Source organism: Myotis nattereri (genome assembly GCF_964212035.1).
Source record: "Myotis nattereri genome assembly, chromosome: 3".
NCBI classification, from domain to species: Eukaryota; Metazoa; Chordata; class Mammalia; order Chiroptera; family Vespertilionidae; genus Myotis; species Myotis nattereri.
Genome location: NC_138077.1, coordinates 93,975,049 through 93,993,061, shown reverse-complemented (window position 1 = coordinate 93,993,061; position 18,013 = coordinate 93,975,049). Strand labels below are relative to the sequence as shown.

The 18,013-nt window shown below is 40.6% G+C and overlaps 1 protein-coding gene across 1 annotated transcript in view; it reads right to left on the bottom strand.

The window, feature by feature from the left end:
- Positions 1–18,013, bottom strand: part of GBE1 (1,4-alpha-glucan branching enzyme 1) — a 361,817-nt gene that overhangs the window by 279,893 nt on the left and 63,911 nt on the right. The window contains exon 2 of the mRNA XM_081087408.1: positions 2,521–2,690. Within this exon, the coding sequence (XP_080943534.1) occupies positions 2,521–2,690 (170 nt within the window). The remainder of the gene's footprint in view (positions 1–2,520; positions 2,691–18,013) is intronic.

Below are 18,013 nucleotides of genomic sequence, written 5' to 3'. Positions count from 1 at the left end.
ATTTGGCAATGTAGCAGGATACAAAATTAACACCAAGAATCTATGGCCTTTTTATACACCAATAATGAACTCACAGAAAGAGAAACTAAAAAACAATCCCAATTACCATTGCAACAAAAAAAAATTAAGATACCTAGGAATAAACTTAACTAAGGAGGTAAAAGCCCTCTACTTGGAAAACTACAGGACATTGAAAAAAGAGATAAAGGAAGACATAAACAAATGGAAGAATATACTGTGTTCATGGACTGGTAGAATCAACATCATTAAAATGTCCATGCGACCCAAAGCAATCTACTGATTCAATGCAATCCCCATTAAAATACCAACGGCATATTTCACAGACCTAGAATAAAATCTCCAAAAATTCATATGGAATTAAAAAAAAAAAAATAGCCACAGCAATTCCGAGAAAAAAGAACAAAGTTGGAGGGATCATAATACCAGATATCATGCTATATTACAAAGCCACTGTTCTCAAAACTACCCAGTACTGGCACAAGAACAGACATATAGACCAATGGAACAGAACAGAGAACCCAGAAGTCGACCCAGGCCATTATGCTGAATTAATATTTGACAAAGGAGGAGAGAGCATACAATGGAGTCAAGACAGTCTCTTCAATAAATGGTGCTGGGAAAATTAGTCAGGTACATGCTAAAAAATGAAATAGACAACCAACTTACACCGTACATAAAAATAAACTCAAAATGGTTAAATGGTCCTAACCGTTTGGCTCAGTGGATAGAATGTCTCAGGCTGAGGACTGAAGGGTCCCAGGTTCGATTCCGGTCAAGGGCATATACCTTGGTTGCCTGTACCTACTGGGCACATCCCCAGGAGGGGGTGTGCAGGAGGCAGCTGATCGATGTTTCTCTCTCATTGATGTTTCTAACTCTCTATCCCTCTCCCTTCCTCTCTATAAAAAAATCAATAAAACATATATATTTTTAAAAATGGTTAAATGACTTAAATGTAAGATGGAAAACCATAAAAATCTTAGAAGGCTCCATAGGCAGCAAAATATCAGACATATGTCATAGCAATATCTTTACCGATACAACTCATAAGGCAATGGAAACTAAGGAGAAAATAAATAAATAAATCATCCCAAAGATGCAAATCAAAACAACAATGAGGTGCCATCTCACACCTGTCAGAATGGCTATCATCAACAAATCAACCAAGGCAAGTGCTGACGAGGATGTGGACAAAAAGGAACCCTCATGCACACTTGGTGGGAATGCAGACTGGTGCAGCCACATGGAAAACAGTATGGAGATTCCTCAAAAATTAAAAATGGAATTCCCATTTGACTCAGTAATTTCACTTCTGGGAATATATCCCAAAAAACCAGAAACACCAATCAGAAAGGACATATGCACCCCTATGTTCATAGCAGCACAATTCACCATAGCTAACATTTGGAAACAACCTAAGTGCCCATCAGCAGATGAGTGGATTAGAAAACTGTGGTACATCTACACAATGGAATACTATGCTGCTATAGAAAAAGAAGAAACTTTTACCATTTGCAACAGCATGGATGGACCTGGAGAGCATTATGGTAAGCAAAATAAGCCAGTCGGAAAAAGATAAATATCAATGATTTCACTCATGTGTAGGATATAATGAACAACATAAACTCATGAACAAAAATAGATCCAGAGACAAAGAAACACTGAACAGACCATCCAAACTCAGAAAGAAGGCAGGGGAGGGGTTGGGGGGATAAGTGATCAACCAAAGGACTTGTATGCATGCATATTAGCATAACCAATGGACACTGAAACTGGTGGTGCGGGCTTGTCCTGGGGCACAGAGGTGGCGGGGGTGGGAGGGGTGGGGATGGGGAGGGGCTCAATTGGGGGAAAAATAGACATATGTAATTCTTTAAACAATAAAGAAAAAAAGCCTAACCTTTAAAACTACTATGCTTTCCATAGGGTTAACTATCCACAGTGAAATTAACAGAACAGATAACAAAACTGAGAAGTGTTTCCCTTTGTGTTATAAAAAAGGTGAAGGAAAAGTAAATTAAGTGATAAAGAAGTTTACCCTCTCGATCAGATACCTAGTTTTATTGAGATTTCAAAAACGTTACCAGACTACAGAGGATCCAAGAACTACAATACCGGCTAACCAGATGCAAATGCCAGTGGAGATTTAACTAACACCAATATTTTCACCCAGATTGCTATTGGGTGTTTTTAGAGCTTGCTAACAAAGTTGAGTAAATTTGGAGTAGTCTGCCTAACACTATTTTTCTCATAAACTCTTATTTCTGGTACATGGTTTTACAGAATATAATGTTTTTCAGGAACACATATATCACATGATAGCAAAATATTTATACTACATGAAGGTAAAGATTAATAAAGTTTGTGGCTCTATCTGAAAAATGAAATTTTTCTAATCACTTATTTTCATCTCATCATTTACATGAAATATAATAAGTCTATGTTTCAAATAGATTAATAAGATACTAATACCATCATTAATGCTTTCAAAATACTTACTGAAATCTCCAGTAAGAAAAACCCCTTCTGCTCCAGGGGCCCATTCCTTGCAGTATAAGCCGCCATCTGCACATCTGTGGACCCCAAAGGATTCATAGCCTCTGGAGAACTTATCAATGCCACCTTCATTCTCTCCAATGTTCTCCAAAGTCTGGTTAAACCGCTTATACCTGTGAAAAGTGCAAAAGAAGAAAGTTACAAAATTAAATTCTTTTGCTACTGCAATTAAGTAGCTGTTTTACTCTTATTCAGAAAAAGGGGTGGGGGGACATCATTAAAGAAGACATGTGAATAATTTCATTTATTGGTAGATGTTACCTGGTAGGTAAAATCATTCTTATCTCAAATAAATAGTAAGTAATTCCACTAACATTTTTTAGCATTTCAATCACTTTGCCATGAGAGGAAATAGGATAATTATTTTGTTCCATGAAATTTTAAAATCATCATTATAGCAATTTCTATGTCAAGATAGTATAATGAAGGATCATTCTATATCTTTCTCCTCTAAACCCTAATAAAATGACAGAAAAATAGTCAAAAACCAGCCAGAAAGATAAAATTCCCAAACAGGAGGTTTTGGCACATTTTTCCTGTTATGGGGCAAATAGTAAATATTTCTGGCTTTCCCAGCCTCTGTTCCAACTCAGCTGTGTCTCTGAAGCAAGTAAGTGGCCAAAGGCAATATGTAAATGAATGGGTGTGGCTGTGGCCCAATAACTATTTACAAAATCAGGTGGCAGGGCCAAATTTTCCTAACCCTACCTTTAGCAAAAGCATGGAGAGAACATAGATCACATCAAACTACTAGAGGCATGTCCATATTCAAAACTGGTAAAACAAACAAACAAACAAACAAACAAACAAACAAAAAAACTACTGCTGTTTTCACTAATACCCCCCAAATCTGGGAAGAAGCAAACTACAACAAAACTTGTAAAACTATGTGGCAGGTGCTCTCTATCAGAAGTGAAGGTTTCAGGACTACACAATGAGTTAAGCCAGTGGTTCTCAACCTTCTGGCCCTTTAAAACAGTTCCTCATGTTGTGACCCCCAACCATAAACTTATTTTCGTTGCTACTTCATAACTGTAATTTTGCTACTGTTATGAATCGTAATGCAAATATCTGATATGCTGGATGGTCTTGGGCGACCCCTGTGAAAGGGTCATTCGACCGCCAAAGGGGTCGCGACCCACAGGTTGAGAACCACTGATTAAGCAATGCCAATAAGCCTCTCCTGCACTTCCCCATACCCTGATGGGTGAGCAATAAAAGTACCAGAAAGATGGCATTAGGGCAGTGATGGCAAACCTTTTGAGCTCAGCATTTTGAAAAACCCTAACTTAACTCTGGTGCCGTGTCACATATAGAAATTTTTTGATATTTGCAACCATAGTAAAACAAAGATTTGTATTTTTGATATTTATTTTATATATTTAAATGCCATTTAACAAAGAAAAATCAACCAAAAAAATGAGTTCGCGTGTCACCTCTGACACGCGTGTCATAGGTTCGCCATCACTGCATTAGGGCATATACAGGGAACATATAAAATTTAAGAAGCTAATACAGAACAAAAGAACCTTTCCACATATCTTTCACATTATACTTCAACTTATTTTAAATGAATTCACTAAAATAAGAGTTGAGAGATTATATGACAAAACAACAGAATAAGTAAAATTGGACTACAGACCTAAGGAAATAAAAGGAGGAACAAAATACATCATTGGGAAATAATAAATGAATTAGAATTAACAAAGAACAAAATGCACATATAGCAAAAATAGCAAGTTATTAGTTAACTGAATAAATTGAAAATTGATGTAATTAAATGAAGAATAAAAAGACAAAAAAAATTGAATATATTAAAGGGAAGCTAAGAGAAATGCAAAAATTGACTCAAAAAATCCAAATAAGGATAGCTGGTGAATCTTAACAAAACTAAATAAAATGGATATAGAAGATGTAAAACTGGAAATTTTTCCCTTAAGAATTCAATCTGCATATTAAAAAGAGAGTACTGTGTTGCAAAATGAAAAATAAAAAAACAAACACACAAACATGCACATGCAAAACCTCCCAGTTTAAGCTACTGAAATTCAAAGAATAAAAAAAATAATTCCATAGACAACCAGGTACAAAAGAGTGAGGAGAGGGGTTTTTTTTGCAAAGAAACATTACCTTCAAGATCAAAAACCCACATAATTCTGAGAAGTAAAAGCAGTAATCTAAATAAAGATATTATATAAGTACCTACTCAAGCATAAGGAACTATTAAAATATTGTCAAATTTAAAATAATTCTAAGTCTATGGCAATTAAAAGACTAAAAATGCAAACTCACAGAAAACAGTCATTGCAGCAGTGTGACTGAGCCCTGAATCTTTAAATATAGAACCATGGCTATATTCGCAAGTGAATATACAATAACAAAAAGAAATGAACAAAGTAAAAGTTTTATTATTAGAAATAAAAAAAACAGATGAGTGAAAGGAAGATGGGATAAAGTACAAGAATGTCAGACCCTTATTTTATAACAGTCACTGAACAGTGACTAAAATTTAAGGTTGTCATCAGTATACTTTTTAATCTATTCATTTTAGACGGGCAATTTAGGAAATAACATTTCTGAATATTACTTCAGAAATGTTATATAGGAATTTCAGCAATTTCTTTCATTTTGGTGCTGTGACTTGGATTGCCTTATCATGGCATAGTACGGCAGGATCCCAGAGGAGCACACCCAGGACCACCTTGTAGACCCAGACCATGCTAGGTACCACCAGGGGCCCTTGTGCCCCATTGGCTCCCCACATTGCATCTGGTGAACTTGGGTGCATTTTTCCTGGAATTCCAGACCTTCCTGTTTTAAGGTAAGAAGCCATAACTTTATTTGAGCTGTTTTTTTAAAATCCTGAAGGTGGAGCTGAAGATTAAGGGTCAAGATAACTTAGGAGGAGAGGAAGAAAAAAAAAGTGGCTGTCTTTTTGTTTTGTTTGTTTTGTTTTGTTTTTTTAACTTTGGCTTTTTAATTGGAATTGCTTTCTGAACAAAACCCTTTGCTGGATAAATGAGAGCCTGAACTCATAAGGAGCATTTCCTCCCTCCTGCTTGAATTTCAGGTCTTGTTAGGTGACTAAGAATCTCTGTGGAGGTGCCCAAGATTGTTCCTCATAATATGCAGCGATTCCATAGGGAATTCCAACACAACTCTAATTAAATAATTGATTCGTCTTGGGATGTACACACAAACATTGGTTACTTAGTATTCCAAGTCCTCACGGTTGTATTATACATCTGGGGAGAAAAACCAAGACATGCAAGAGGGTTCAGATGACTCAGGAGGTGAGAGCCCCTTGTATGGACAGAAATGATGGGGAACCTCTGGTAGGGCTAGCTAAGGCCAGAGGCCATCAAATAGCATGTCTCGCTTAAGGAAATTGGCTTCATGTTGAGTAGAATCCATCTATCTGAGCAGAATAAGTCCATTACCACAGCGCCATGCCATCACTGTGACCATTGCTAAGTCTGCTCTCAAAGCACGGGGTAGCACTCAACATCCGGGTAGTTCCCAGGCAGCAGGGTACCTGCCCTACTATACCATAGGACAGCCCAAGACAGTCCAGAGACTTGTAGGAACGCCTCTAACTCTCAGCTTGTTACGTATCTGTCTCTCTGTAGATGGGGAACCAATCCACAGTGGCTTAAGAGATCCTTTTTGGAGGTATATTCTCACCAACTGGGAAAAATTTAACCCTGAGTCCCTCAAGTTTGTTTTGCAACCCAGCCTGGCCCCAATATGAAGTGGTCAATGGAGAGGCTTGGCCAGTTAATGGCACCATTAATTTTAATACTATCTTACAGTTAGACTTATTTTGTTTCGCCAAAGGGAAATGGACAGAGGTTCCATATATGCTGTAGGCAGTTAGACAGATGAGCAGAGCAAGGACAATGAACTAGGTATAGAAGACCATAAGGGTGGAAAGCCCCAGGTGCCTAACAATGGACAATCAATTGTAGGGTGGGACCTAGCCTCCAGGGTCATTTTTCGCCCCCTTAGCAGATGCTGGTCTGGACTCCCTGATCTTTCCTGCCAGGAGATAACATCTATGCCTCAGTTGTATTTCAGTTTCAGGCATAGATAAGCAATATAAAACCAGCCTAGCTGACATCAGGACCAGCTACATTGAATAACAACCCCTTCCCTAGTGCTGGCCAATCAATCAACGGAGACCACAACCCTGAATGGACACACCTGGAAAACTGCTCAATTTTCTATAAAGATATTTCTCTGGGACCTCCCCTAAAATCTCCAGCCTTAAAACCCTTAGGATGGAGGACCCAGCGCTCTTTCCCCACTGGAAACACAACCTGTGCCTTTCCCTTTCCCTTCCCACTCCCCCTCCCAGCCCCAGGCACATTACCATTAGCTTCTGCACTCCCAAGCTCCAAGGGCTCTTCCTTTACCTTCATAACTTTCCTAAGCCCATTTCTTCTAGGAATTACTTCTCCTACCTCTGTAATTTACCAAATAAATGTTCTCTTACAGTTGGGGTCTTGCTCTGAATTCTTTCCTAGCCAGAACCCAAGTACCAAGGTTGCTGAACACAGGTTTTGTCTTACCCCACCAATTAGACACCTGGTGCCATTCCCACTGCCTACAACAGTGGTTCTCAACCTTCTGGCTCTTTAAAACAGTTCCTCATGTTGTGACGCCCAACCATAAAATTATTTTCATTGCTACTTCATAACTGTTAATTTTGCTATTGTTATGAATCATAATGTAAATATCTGATATGCAGGATGGTCTTGGGCGACCCCTGTGAAAGGGTTGTTCGACCGCCAAAGGGGTCACGACCCACAGGTTGAGAACCGCTGGCCTACAACATATCCAAGCCTTTATGGCTCTCAGAGAAGACCTAAGCTATGTACTATCTATAAACTAGGAAAAATGTACCCAGATGGAAAAAAAAAATTCCAACATTATGTGAATAGATTTGTCAGTCCTTTGTCAATATTTGGGTGACAACCTAATTCTTTAGGTATTCAAAAAGACTGTCCTTTTTTTTACAAATGAATTCTTTATAGGATCAGATGTGTGGCTCCAGAAACAATTCAAATCCCACCAAATCCTTTTACCTCTCCAAAACCTCTCCTATTCATCTCAAAAAACTTATAGGTAACTGGCTTTATGAAACCAAAGTAATTCCAGGAGAAGCTTGCATTTCTTTACATGTACCTGTGAAATATAAATACCTAGTCTTCTTTAAGACCTCTTATCTGGGTCATCTTTTAAAATGCAAATTTCGAGGAGGTAAATTGTTCCTTTCTAAATTAGTTAAGATTTGATTAAACTATTATTGAATATCTAAATATTCTGAATTAACATGAAATACTAAAATATTGATGGCTAAACAGATCTTAAGTTTACTGACTTTTGGCTTTTTATTACAGAGAAACTGGAAAATAGATTTGGAGCTGTCAATGAATACCTTATGTTTTATTAAAAATGTGTCTCTTAAAAGTATTAATGTTTGTCAATGGAAGAGTATGATTCTAGAAGTTGTAAAATGTATTTGCTAATTTAAAAAATGCTAATGGCTTACTTTTTAGTTGTCGCTAGAAAATAAGACTTCTAAGAGTTAAAAATTCTAATTAAGTTGAAAAGGAACTGTATGGTTTGGGTAATCTAACCTAATAAAAGAGAAACATGCAAATTGATCATACCTCTGCTACACCCACCAGCCACGCCCACCAGCCAATCAGGAGCGAATGTGCAAATTAACCCAACTAAGATGGCGGCAACCACGGAGCTGGACCAAGCAGGAGGCTTGGGTTGCCCCCAGCGATGAAGGAAGCCAAGCTTCCCGCCTGCCCTGGCTGGCCCTGAGCTCCACTCAAGGCTACAAAGTTTCAATTATAGAAGATAAATACATCCCAGATACCTGCTTCCAGCCCGCGGCCGTGGCCAGCCTGAAAACGGCCATCAGCCCCTCACCCAGGCTGACCAGGCACCTCAGTGGGGACCCCCACCCTGAAGGGGCTGTGGAAAACCTGAAAATGGCCCTCAGCCCCTCACCCAGGCTGGCCAGGCACCCCAGTGGCCAGGCACCCCCACCCTGAAAGGGGTGTGGCCAGCTGGGTATATAAAACAATTTTTGTAAAATTTGGAGAACTGAAATAGATATATGGAATAAAAAAGAATTGCTGAAATAGTCTTAAGCATATATAGAAATTAAAAAATATAACAAATGGGCATTTTGTATCAATAATGAATGGATGGCTTATCTAATTTAATACTGAAACCTGTAAGTTAATAATAAAAATATAGATCTCTAAAAATCAAAATAACTTCAAGAGATCAAAGTTATACAAATTAAATTAAAAATAAATAAAACCACAAGTTCCCAAGAAATCAATATATATGCCTAGTAAACATTTGAAAAAGTGTTCAAATTCATACATAACTAAGGGAAGTGCAAACCTGAACTTCAAAATTTCACTTTCCACCTAAAAGACCAATAAGCATATAATTGTCTATGTGGATATAGTTCACTGCAAGGAAAAAGACATTCTCAAATACTCTTTAATGAAATATAAATTAGAGGAATAATATGGTATCAGTTATGAAAATTTCAAAATCACACTCTTCAACTAAGTAATTCCATTTTTAGACATTTACCCTTTGGATATATTGTATAAGGAAGCAAAGACATCTATGTGTACAATCATTATGGCATTATTTATAATGCCAAACCATGGAAAATAATCAACCTATTCAACACTGGGAGACTGGTTGAACTGTGGACCACCCAAACAACAAATTAGACAATAGCCATTAAAAAGAACAAGGTAGAGAGATATGTGTTGATAGGGGAAGATGTAGAAAAAGAAGTTGCAGAGCAATTTTCCACAGAGCATATATTTGTATAAAGAAAATATAGATATAACAATGGTTGGCATGTAAATCCATTTTCACAGGGCTTCATGCTGAGCACCTGGAAATTTCAAAGGCCTGGGGCAGGCAGGGGCCTTAAGCATCCCTAGAACCACCACACTCACATATTTGCATAATGAGCTTGCTGTATCATCAGGGAACTGTTTTGCAAGCCACTGAATCTGATCAGTAGAGTGAAAGGCTTATGGGAATGGTAGGTGTGGGTGCAGTATTTCATATATGACCCCTTTTTGTATGTATATGTAACAAATATACCTAAACACACACACATACACACACACACATGTTTTTTAAAAATGCAAATTATATTCAATCTGCTACCTGAAACAAATTAAATTTTAATGAAATGACATAATTTGAGTCTCATTAACAGTCTATTTTCCATGGGACACAAATTGAATTGCCCACAGAAGCCAATCAGGTATCAAAAATATGAAGAGCTGGCCCCACATAAGAAACACAAAAGTGAGAGCCTGATCACAAAAATACATGCTCAATGGGCTTGGCCTAATAGTATGGAAAATAATGCAAAAAGGAACCCATGGAGAAGCAATGGTCTCTAGTTAACACCTGCAGCCCATTGTTACCAAGCATGTCATGCCAAATTACTTAATTATTCAAGAACAAAAAAAAAAATTTCAGACTTTTCTAAAAGCCCCCTTAATTTAAGTATTGGCAACTTTTTCAAAAGACTTAAAATACTGAATTGGACCAAAAAACTTGATGTACCTATCTAATGAAATACTAATGGGCAAATGCTCTCATACTCTCTTAACACATTGCAGACAGATCACGAGAGTTCTCGTGCTTTCATATTATACAGTGTTTTACAAAGTATCATACTTTAAAAAGGTATTAGCTTGTAAGAACATGTAATAAATACTTCAAAATGCAATGGTGAGCCTTTAACATTTATGTAAAACATTTTTTGTACTCGTTCAATAAAAACTTATCTGGCCAATAGGTAAAGCTAGCAATAAAAGTACTGGTCTGAGACCACCAAATTACACCATACACAAAATAAACTCAAAATGAATAAAGGACTTAAACATAAGATGGGAAACCAAGAAAAATTAGAGGAATCCACAGGCAGCAAAATCTCAGACATATGCCAAAGCAATATCTTCACCGATACAGCTCCTAGGGCAGGGGTGGGCAAACTTTTTGACTCGAGGGCCACAATGGGTTCTTAAACTGGACCGGAGGGCCGGAACAAAAGCATGGATGAAGTGTTTGTGTGAACTAATATAAATTCAAAGTAAACATCATTACATAAAATGGTACGGTCTTTTTTTTTTTTAGTTTTATTCATTTCAAATGGGCGGGTCCGGCCCGCGGGCAGTAGTTTGCCCACGGCTGTCCTAGGGCAATGAAAACTAAAGAGAAAATAAACAAATGGGACTACATCAAAATAAAAATCTTCTGTACAGCAAAAGAAACCATCAACAAAACAACAATGCATAGGAGAACATATTTGCCAATGTTATCACCGATAAGGGTTTAATCTCCAATCAACTTAACAAAAGAAAGATATACAACCCAATCAAAAAATGGGCAATGAACCTAAATAGATACTCTTCGAAAAAGGACATAAGGAAGGCCAAGAGACATATGAAAACATGCTCAAAGTCACTAATCATCCGAGAGGTGCAAATCGAAATGACAATGTGGTACATCATCTCACACCTGTCAGAATGGCTATCATCAACATATCAACAAATGACAAGACAAGTGCTGGGGAGGATGCGGAGAAAAAGGAACCCTCAACCCTCGTGCACTGCTGGTGGGAATGCAGACTGGTGTAGCCACTATGGAGAACAATATGGAGTTTCCTCAAAACCTAAAAATGGAACTCCCATTTGACCCAGTGATCCCACTTCTAGGAATATATCCCAAGAAACTAGAAACACCAATCAGAAAGGATATATGTACTCCTCTGTTCATAGCAGCACAATTTACCATAGGTAAATTTGGAAACAGCCTAGGTGCCCATCAGCAGATGAGTGGATTAAAAGACAGTGGTACATCTACACAATGGAATACTACACTGTGGTAAAAAAAGAAGAAATTCTTACCATGAAACAGCATGGATGGAACTGGAGAGCATTATGCTAAATGAAATAAGCCAGTCAGAGAAAGATAAATATCACATGATCTCATTCATTTTCAGAATATAATGAACAACATAAACTGATGAACAAAAACAGATCCAGAGAGAAAAGCATCAATCAGACCATCAAACCTCACAGGGAAGGTAGTGGAGGGTCAGGGTAAGGGGGAGAGATCAACCAAAGGACTTGTATGCATGCATATAAGCCTAACCAATGGATACAGACACCAGGGCGGTGAGGGCATACGTGGGTGGGGGGGGGGGGGAGGAGGGGATATGGACACATATGTAATACCTTAATCAATAAGGAAAAAAAAAAACAAAAACTACTGGTCGGCAATGTGTTAAGTCCTGTAAGAAAACTAGAGGCCCCATACACAAATTTGTGCACAGGTGGGGTCGCTCAGGTTGGCCTGTGGGGAATGTGCTCCAGCTCATACCCCCAGCCTCACAGCCCTACAGCCCCTCCTGGCACACCACCTTGGCCTGGCGCTGCCCCTCACTTGCTCCACCATCCCACCAGGGTGGCGATCAATTGGGGCCAGGCCCCCCGCCCGGCTCCCTTAGTGCCTAGGAGCCAGGCAGCGGCCCGCCCCTGCCACCGTCACTAGTCACCATCTGCGGGGCGATCGGTAGGACAATCAAGCCCCTGCTCGCACCCACCTGGTGCTGCCAGCTCACCTGCTCCACCATCACGCCGTGGTCCCACTCGTGGGGCCCATCGGGGCCGGCAGCACTTCCACTACCACCCACTACCAGCACTAAGTTGCCAACGCCTGTCATATTCTGTGCTGCCCCTGGTGGTCAGCACACATCATAGCTAGTGGTCAAACTCCTGGTCGAATGACTGCCCGAGGTGACAATTTGCATATTAGGCTTTTATTATATAGAACTAGAGGCCCGGTGCACAAAAATTTGTGCACTAGGGGGGTCCCTCAGCCTGGCCTGTTCCCTCTCGCAGTCTGGGACCCCTTGGGAGATAATGACCTGCTGGCTTAGGCCTGCTCCCAGTTGGCAGAGGGCAGGCCCAATCCCTAGGTGCAGCCCCTGGTTGGGCTCAGAGCAGGGCCGAATGGGGAGTTGGGGGGCCGACCCCTGTCAAGCACAGAGCAGGGCGGATTGGGAGGTTGCAATTCCACCTTCAGTCACGCTCAGGGTAGGGCTGATTGGGGGGTTGCGGCACCGCCACCTGTCACACTCAAGGCAGAGTCGATGGGGAGGTTGCGGCGCCACCCCGTCACGCACCGAGCAGGGCCAATCAGGGGGTTGGGGCTCCGTACCCTGCCGGGAGCCGGTCCATCCTTGCTGTTTCAAGGGACCTGGCATATATGGCATACTGTTCTTAATATGTTTGCTCACCTTCTTGGCACTATGTGTTTTAACCAAAGTCACCTCTCTGAGAAAGGTTGTTTCCAAAGGTAGGGATTTTCCCCTGAAGTTAGGGAGGGGATGAAACCCCTTAACTAAGGGCCAGGCGGGTAATTAATCACTTTAACTATGAACAATCATGCTTAAGCTACATAATCTTTACTCCCTGGATTGGAGATAAGAAACGCCCTAACCTTTGGAATAGAGATTGATAGGATTGAATCAACTGGTATAAATACAGATGTAACAAGACAACAGGAGACAGAACTTAGAAGACAGAACCTACACAGAACCTAGAAACGGAAGAACTTCGCTGGAGAGAACATGGCAAAAGATCCTGGACAGAAACTGGCCTCAGAACCTAGAGACAGAACCTAGCAAGAGAACCTGGCTGAAGAACCTAGAGACAGAACCTGGCTACAGAACCTGGATAGAACATGGCAAGAGAACCTGACTAGAACCTGGTGACTAACCTGGATGGAGAACCTAGTGAGGGAACATGGCTACAGAACCCGGCTGGAGAACCTAGCAAGAGAACATGGACACAGAACCTGGCTGGAGATCCTAACCAGAACTTCTCTGGAGATCCAGACCAGAACTTGGCTGGAGATCCTGGCTAGGCTGCTGATCAACTGAACACTGTCTCCGTGTCCTTCCTTCTTCGTCGACTCCGTCTACGCCTTTGGGAACCCCTGGACCTGCTGGGGTTGGACCCCGGCAGTACCCTGTCACACACAGAGAAGGGCCAATCAGGGGGTTGGGGTGCTGCCCCCTGTCACGCATAGATCAAGGCCCATCAGGGGGGTTGGGGCTCCGTACCCTGTCACGCACAGAGCAGGGCCCATCAGGGGGTTGGGTAGCGCCCCCCTGTCACGCACAGAGCAGGGCCGATCAGGGGGTTGAGGAGCTCCCCCCGTCACTCACAGAGTAGGGCCGATAGGGGAGTTGGGGCACCGCCCCCTGTCACACACAGAGCAGGGAGGATCAGGGGGTTGGGACACTGCCGTCTATCACCCACAGAGCAGGGCCGATCAGGAGGTTGGGGCGCTGCCACTGTCACACTCAGAGCAGGGCCGATGGGGAGGTTATGGCTCTACCCCATCACACACAGAGCAGGGTCCGTGGGGTGGGGGTTGGGGCACCGCCCTCTATCACCCACAGAGCAGGGCCGATTGGGGGGTTGGGGCGCCGCCACTCTCACACTCAGGGCAGGGCCAATGGGGAGGTTATGGCTCTACCCCGTCACACAGAGAGCAGGGTCGATCAGGTAGTTGGGGCGCCGCACCCTGTCACACACAGAGCCGCAGGGCGATCATGGGGTTGGGGAGCTCACCCTATCAGGCACAGAGCAGGGCTGATCAGGGGGTTGGGGTGCCTTCCCCTGTCACGAACAGAGCAGGGCGGATAGGGAGGTTGTGGCCCCGCCCCCTGTCACACACAAATCCACAGGGTGATCAGGGGGTTTAGGCGCTGCCCCCTGTCACACTGATCCTGGTGCCAGGAGGCCTCTCGGCTCCGCTGATCCCGGTGCTGGGAGGCATATAACCCTTTAACTATATAGGATAGAGGCCTGGTACACAGGTGGGGGCCGGCTGGTTTGCCCTGAAGGGTGTCCTGGATCAGGGTGGGGGTCCCCACTGGGGTGCCTGGCTAGCCTGGGTGAGGGGATGATGGCTGTTTGCAGCTGGTCACACACCCTTCAGGGTGGGGGTCCCCACTGGGGTGCCTGGCCAGTCTGGGTGAGGGGCTGAGGGCTGTTTTCAGGCTGGTGGGTGACTGAAGCTCCCAACCGCTCCTTTTTTTCTTTTTTTTTTTTTATTCTGGGCCAGCTTTAGCTTTGAGGCTTGGCTCCAGCTCTTAGGCCTCCGCTGCTGAAAGCAGGTTTCTGGCCTTTGTTTACCTTCTGTATTTGAAACAATGTTGCGATCCTGCTGGCTGAAGCCCAGCGACTAAACAGGTTTCTGGGGTTTGGTTTAGCTTCTATATTTGTAACATAGTTGCTTAGAGTTGCAGCTCAGAGGCCTGCAGCGGCAGGTGGGGAACGTTGGAGTCCTCCGTCACTGAAGCAAGCAAGCCTCATGTTCGCGTTAAGCTGCCTGTCTGCCGGCTGCCATCTTGGCTGGCAGTTAATTTGCATATTGCCCTGATTAGCCAATGGGAAGTGTAGCAGATGTACGCTAATTACCATGTTTCTCTTTTATTATATAGGATGTTGGGTTTTGGGTTTATTTTTTTTTTACCTCCTACAGATATCATTCAGCTATAACTCTTGGTATATGGAATCTCTAATCTGTATTGAAGCACATAAGTAATAACATTCAAAAATGATCAAACAGTAAGAAACAATCAAGAAAATTGTTTTGGACATAAGGTAAAAAATACATATACACATATATGTTATCATAACACAAGGAAAATTATTAATTAAAAAGATATAAACTTTGGGAGGTAAAATAAATGTGGTAATAATTTTATTGTCAATGTGGATTTAATATCTTAAAATACATTTTTAGGTTTATATAAGGTTTAAATTTTTAAAATAGTCATTTTAAAGAAGTTTCTAAAGATATGTACAAATGTCCCATTTACAATCCAACAGAAACAGGATTATAGCATTATATTACTTTAACTAAATATCTTGAATTCCCTCAAGGTCAGCCCTGTAGCTTCTGATGCAGAAATACACATTCCACTTTGAAATCATGGTGCCTCAAAAAAAGAAAATGCCTGAGGACACAGCAGCTCATCATGCCTGTGTCCTCTGCAACTATAGTCGTCTCTGTTAATATTCTGCTATGAATTTATAGGATATTTAAAAACTAGGTCAAATTCTTGGTAACCAAGAACATAAAATGAAGTTAGCATAGCAACTAGCATTCTGTATAGATATAAAATGGTGTTAATATTATCAAATTTTATCTCTATATTGATGTTCTTAATCCTCTTTTTATAGAGAAAGAAATAGAGGCACAGATAAATATGTAAGTTGTCCAAGGTCAAGAATGTAAGAAGCAATAAAGATTTAGCATCATTCAGCACAAAACATATACTTACAGAATTCAAGACAAAAATCTCAAATTAAAAGTCACAGTCTCTAGAAATAAACAGGGTGGGTTCAAATCCTAACTAACTCTGTAACATAATGGATGTGACCTTGCAAAAGTCATTTACTTTCCCTTTTCCTAAACTTCTTCCCCTGTTAAGTGGGGAAAACCTCAGGTTATAAGGACTCAGTGAAATCACACTGGGAGCCATCCCCACAGTAGCCAGCAAGTGCTCAATTGTCAGCTACAACTATTCTCCACCTCAGTGAGGGGCAATGCTGCAGTATACTTTTCAATTTATCAGTTTATTCATAACACTTATTTAGATATTAAAATATAGGTTAATTATTAACAAACATTAAGGATTTTTCCCCTCAAATTCCCAAAGTGTTTGAGAACCATTAGCTTTTTTCCTGCTATGAAAAACTACAACTATTGGCATACTAATAATAACAATACTACGTTCTCCATACTGACCTATATATATGGATTATGAAAAGTGTGGAAGAAAATTAATTCAATTGGATTGACCATTAAAAAAAAAGTGACTTTAGAGAACTAGAAAGTGAGGAGTTTGGAAAAAATGAAACAGGCTAAAATCCTTGCTCTTAGGAAAATAGTTTATACTAGATCTGTACTGAAGTTCTAATTTCAGACAGGGTTGTGAACACAGGAGATATGTCAGGGAAGATAGATCACACCTTATCTGGAAATGTCTAGGATGTAGAATTCTTTCTCAAGTGCTTCTGATTGGGTCTGAAACCCAAAGAACCCAAATGTTTTTCTTGCTAGCTTAACCCTTTGAATGCCAACCAATATCCGAGGAACTATGCTAAAATTGTCAAGGCATTTCTGCTGATTTTCCAGCAGTTTAGGAAAAAAATTATGAATTGCAAGTAAATGAAGTTAAATATTCAAAAACTTAAGAAAACCTTTACTACATTTGTTTTCATCTTTGACATACATTGTTTTCTGATTGTATTATAAAATACTAGTAGAAAAAAAAATTTGAACGAAGCATATAATGTTAAAATAGAGGGACACCCTTCTCCAATATCTTCCACAAAATCGTCATCTTCACAACAAGAATTGGCATATTTAGCAATATCATCATCACTAATAAAAGCAGACTTAGAACTGGACGCCATTTCGAAGCTTTAGGACTACAAAATCTGAGTAAACTTCATAAATCGTAGTACCTGTAAAAAATTAGTCAGATAAATGCCAGTGGTCAATTTTAGAACTACAAACATTCGGCATCATAAGTAATCTGCACTTAGGTGCCATCTGTCAATAAAGAGTAAACTACTAGCATCTAATAGTGAGGCTGCAGGAGGAGCTGGATATCGCTCCCAGCACTTTTGGCGAAAGACAGGAGGAGCTGGATCGCGCTACCCGGCGCTCTAGGGGTTAATTTACGAGATTTTATATTGTTATCTGCTTTCAAGGGGAGACTTGGGGTTGAGGCAAGAAAAAGCTCAGAAGTAAAAGAAAGCTCTATGGGGATTTTTAATAGCTAAAAAAAAGGGGGGAATGAGATAAAAGAAGATGAGAATAAAAAACATTGGAGGAGAAGAAAATAGTTTTTTACATCGACCTTTAAAACAACTTGAAGGTGACTGGCAAAAACTTTCTTCTTTAAGCAAAAAATATCCAGCATATACAAAATTACCTATATACTACGGCTGTCACATAAAGATTAGGCATTTCAGACTTTAAGTGAATAGCTTGTGTCCTTCGATCAAGGATAAGTGTACAACAACAAAAAACACAACGGACTTAATATAGGATAAAAATATTTTTGTGCTAATAATTCAGTTAAATAAAACAAGATCCTTTAAGTTCATCAAAGAAAGACTGTTCAACTCATGATAGCATAGGGCTGAGATAGGCAAATGTTAGAAAACTAAGCAAGACAACAGAGGGAACTAGTGGGAGGAGAGGTTAGAGAAGGCTTTAGGAGTAGCTGGCATTTCAAGGATGAGTAGTGTATTCTGACATCTGAAGG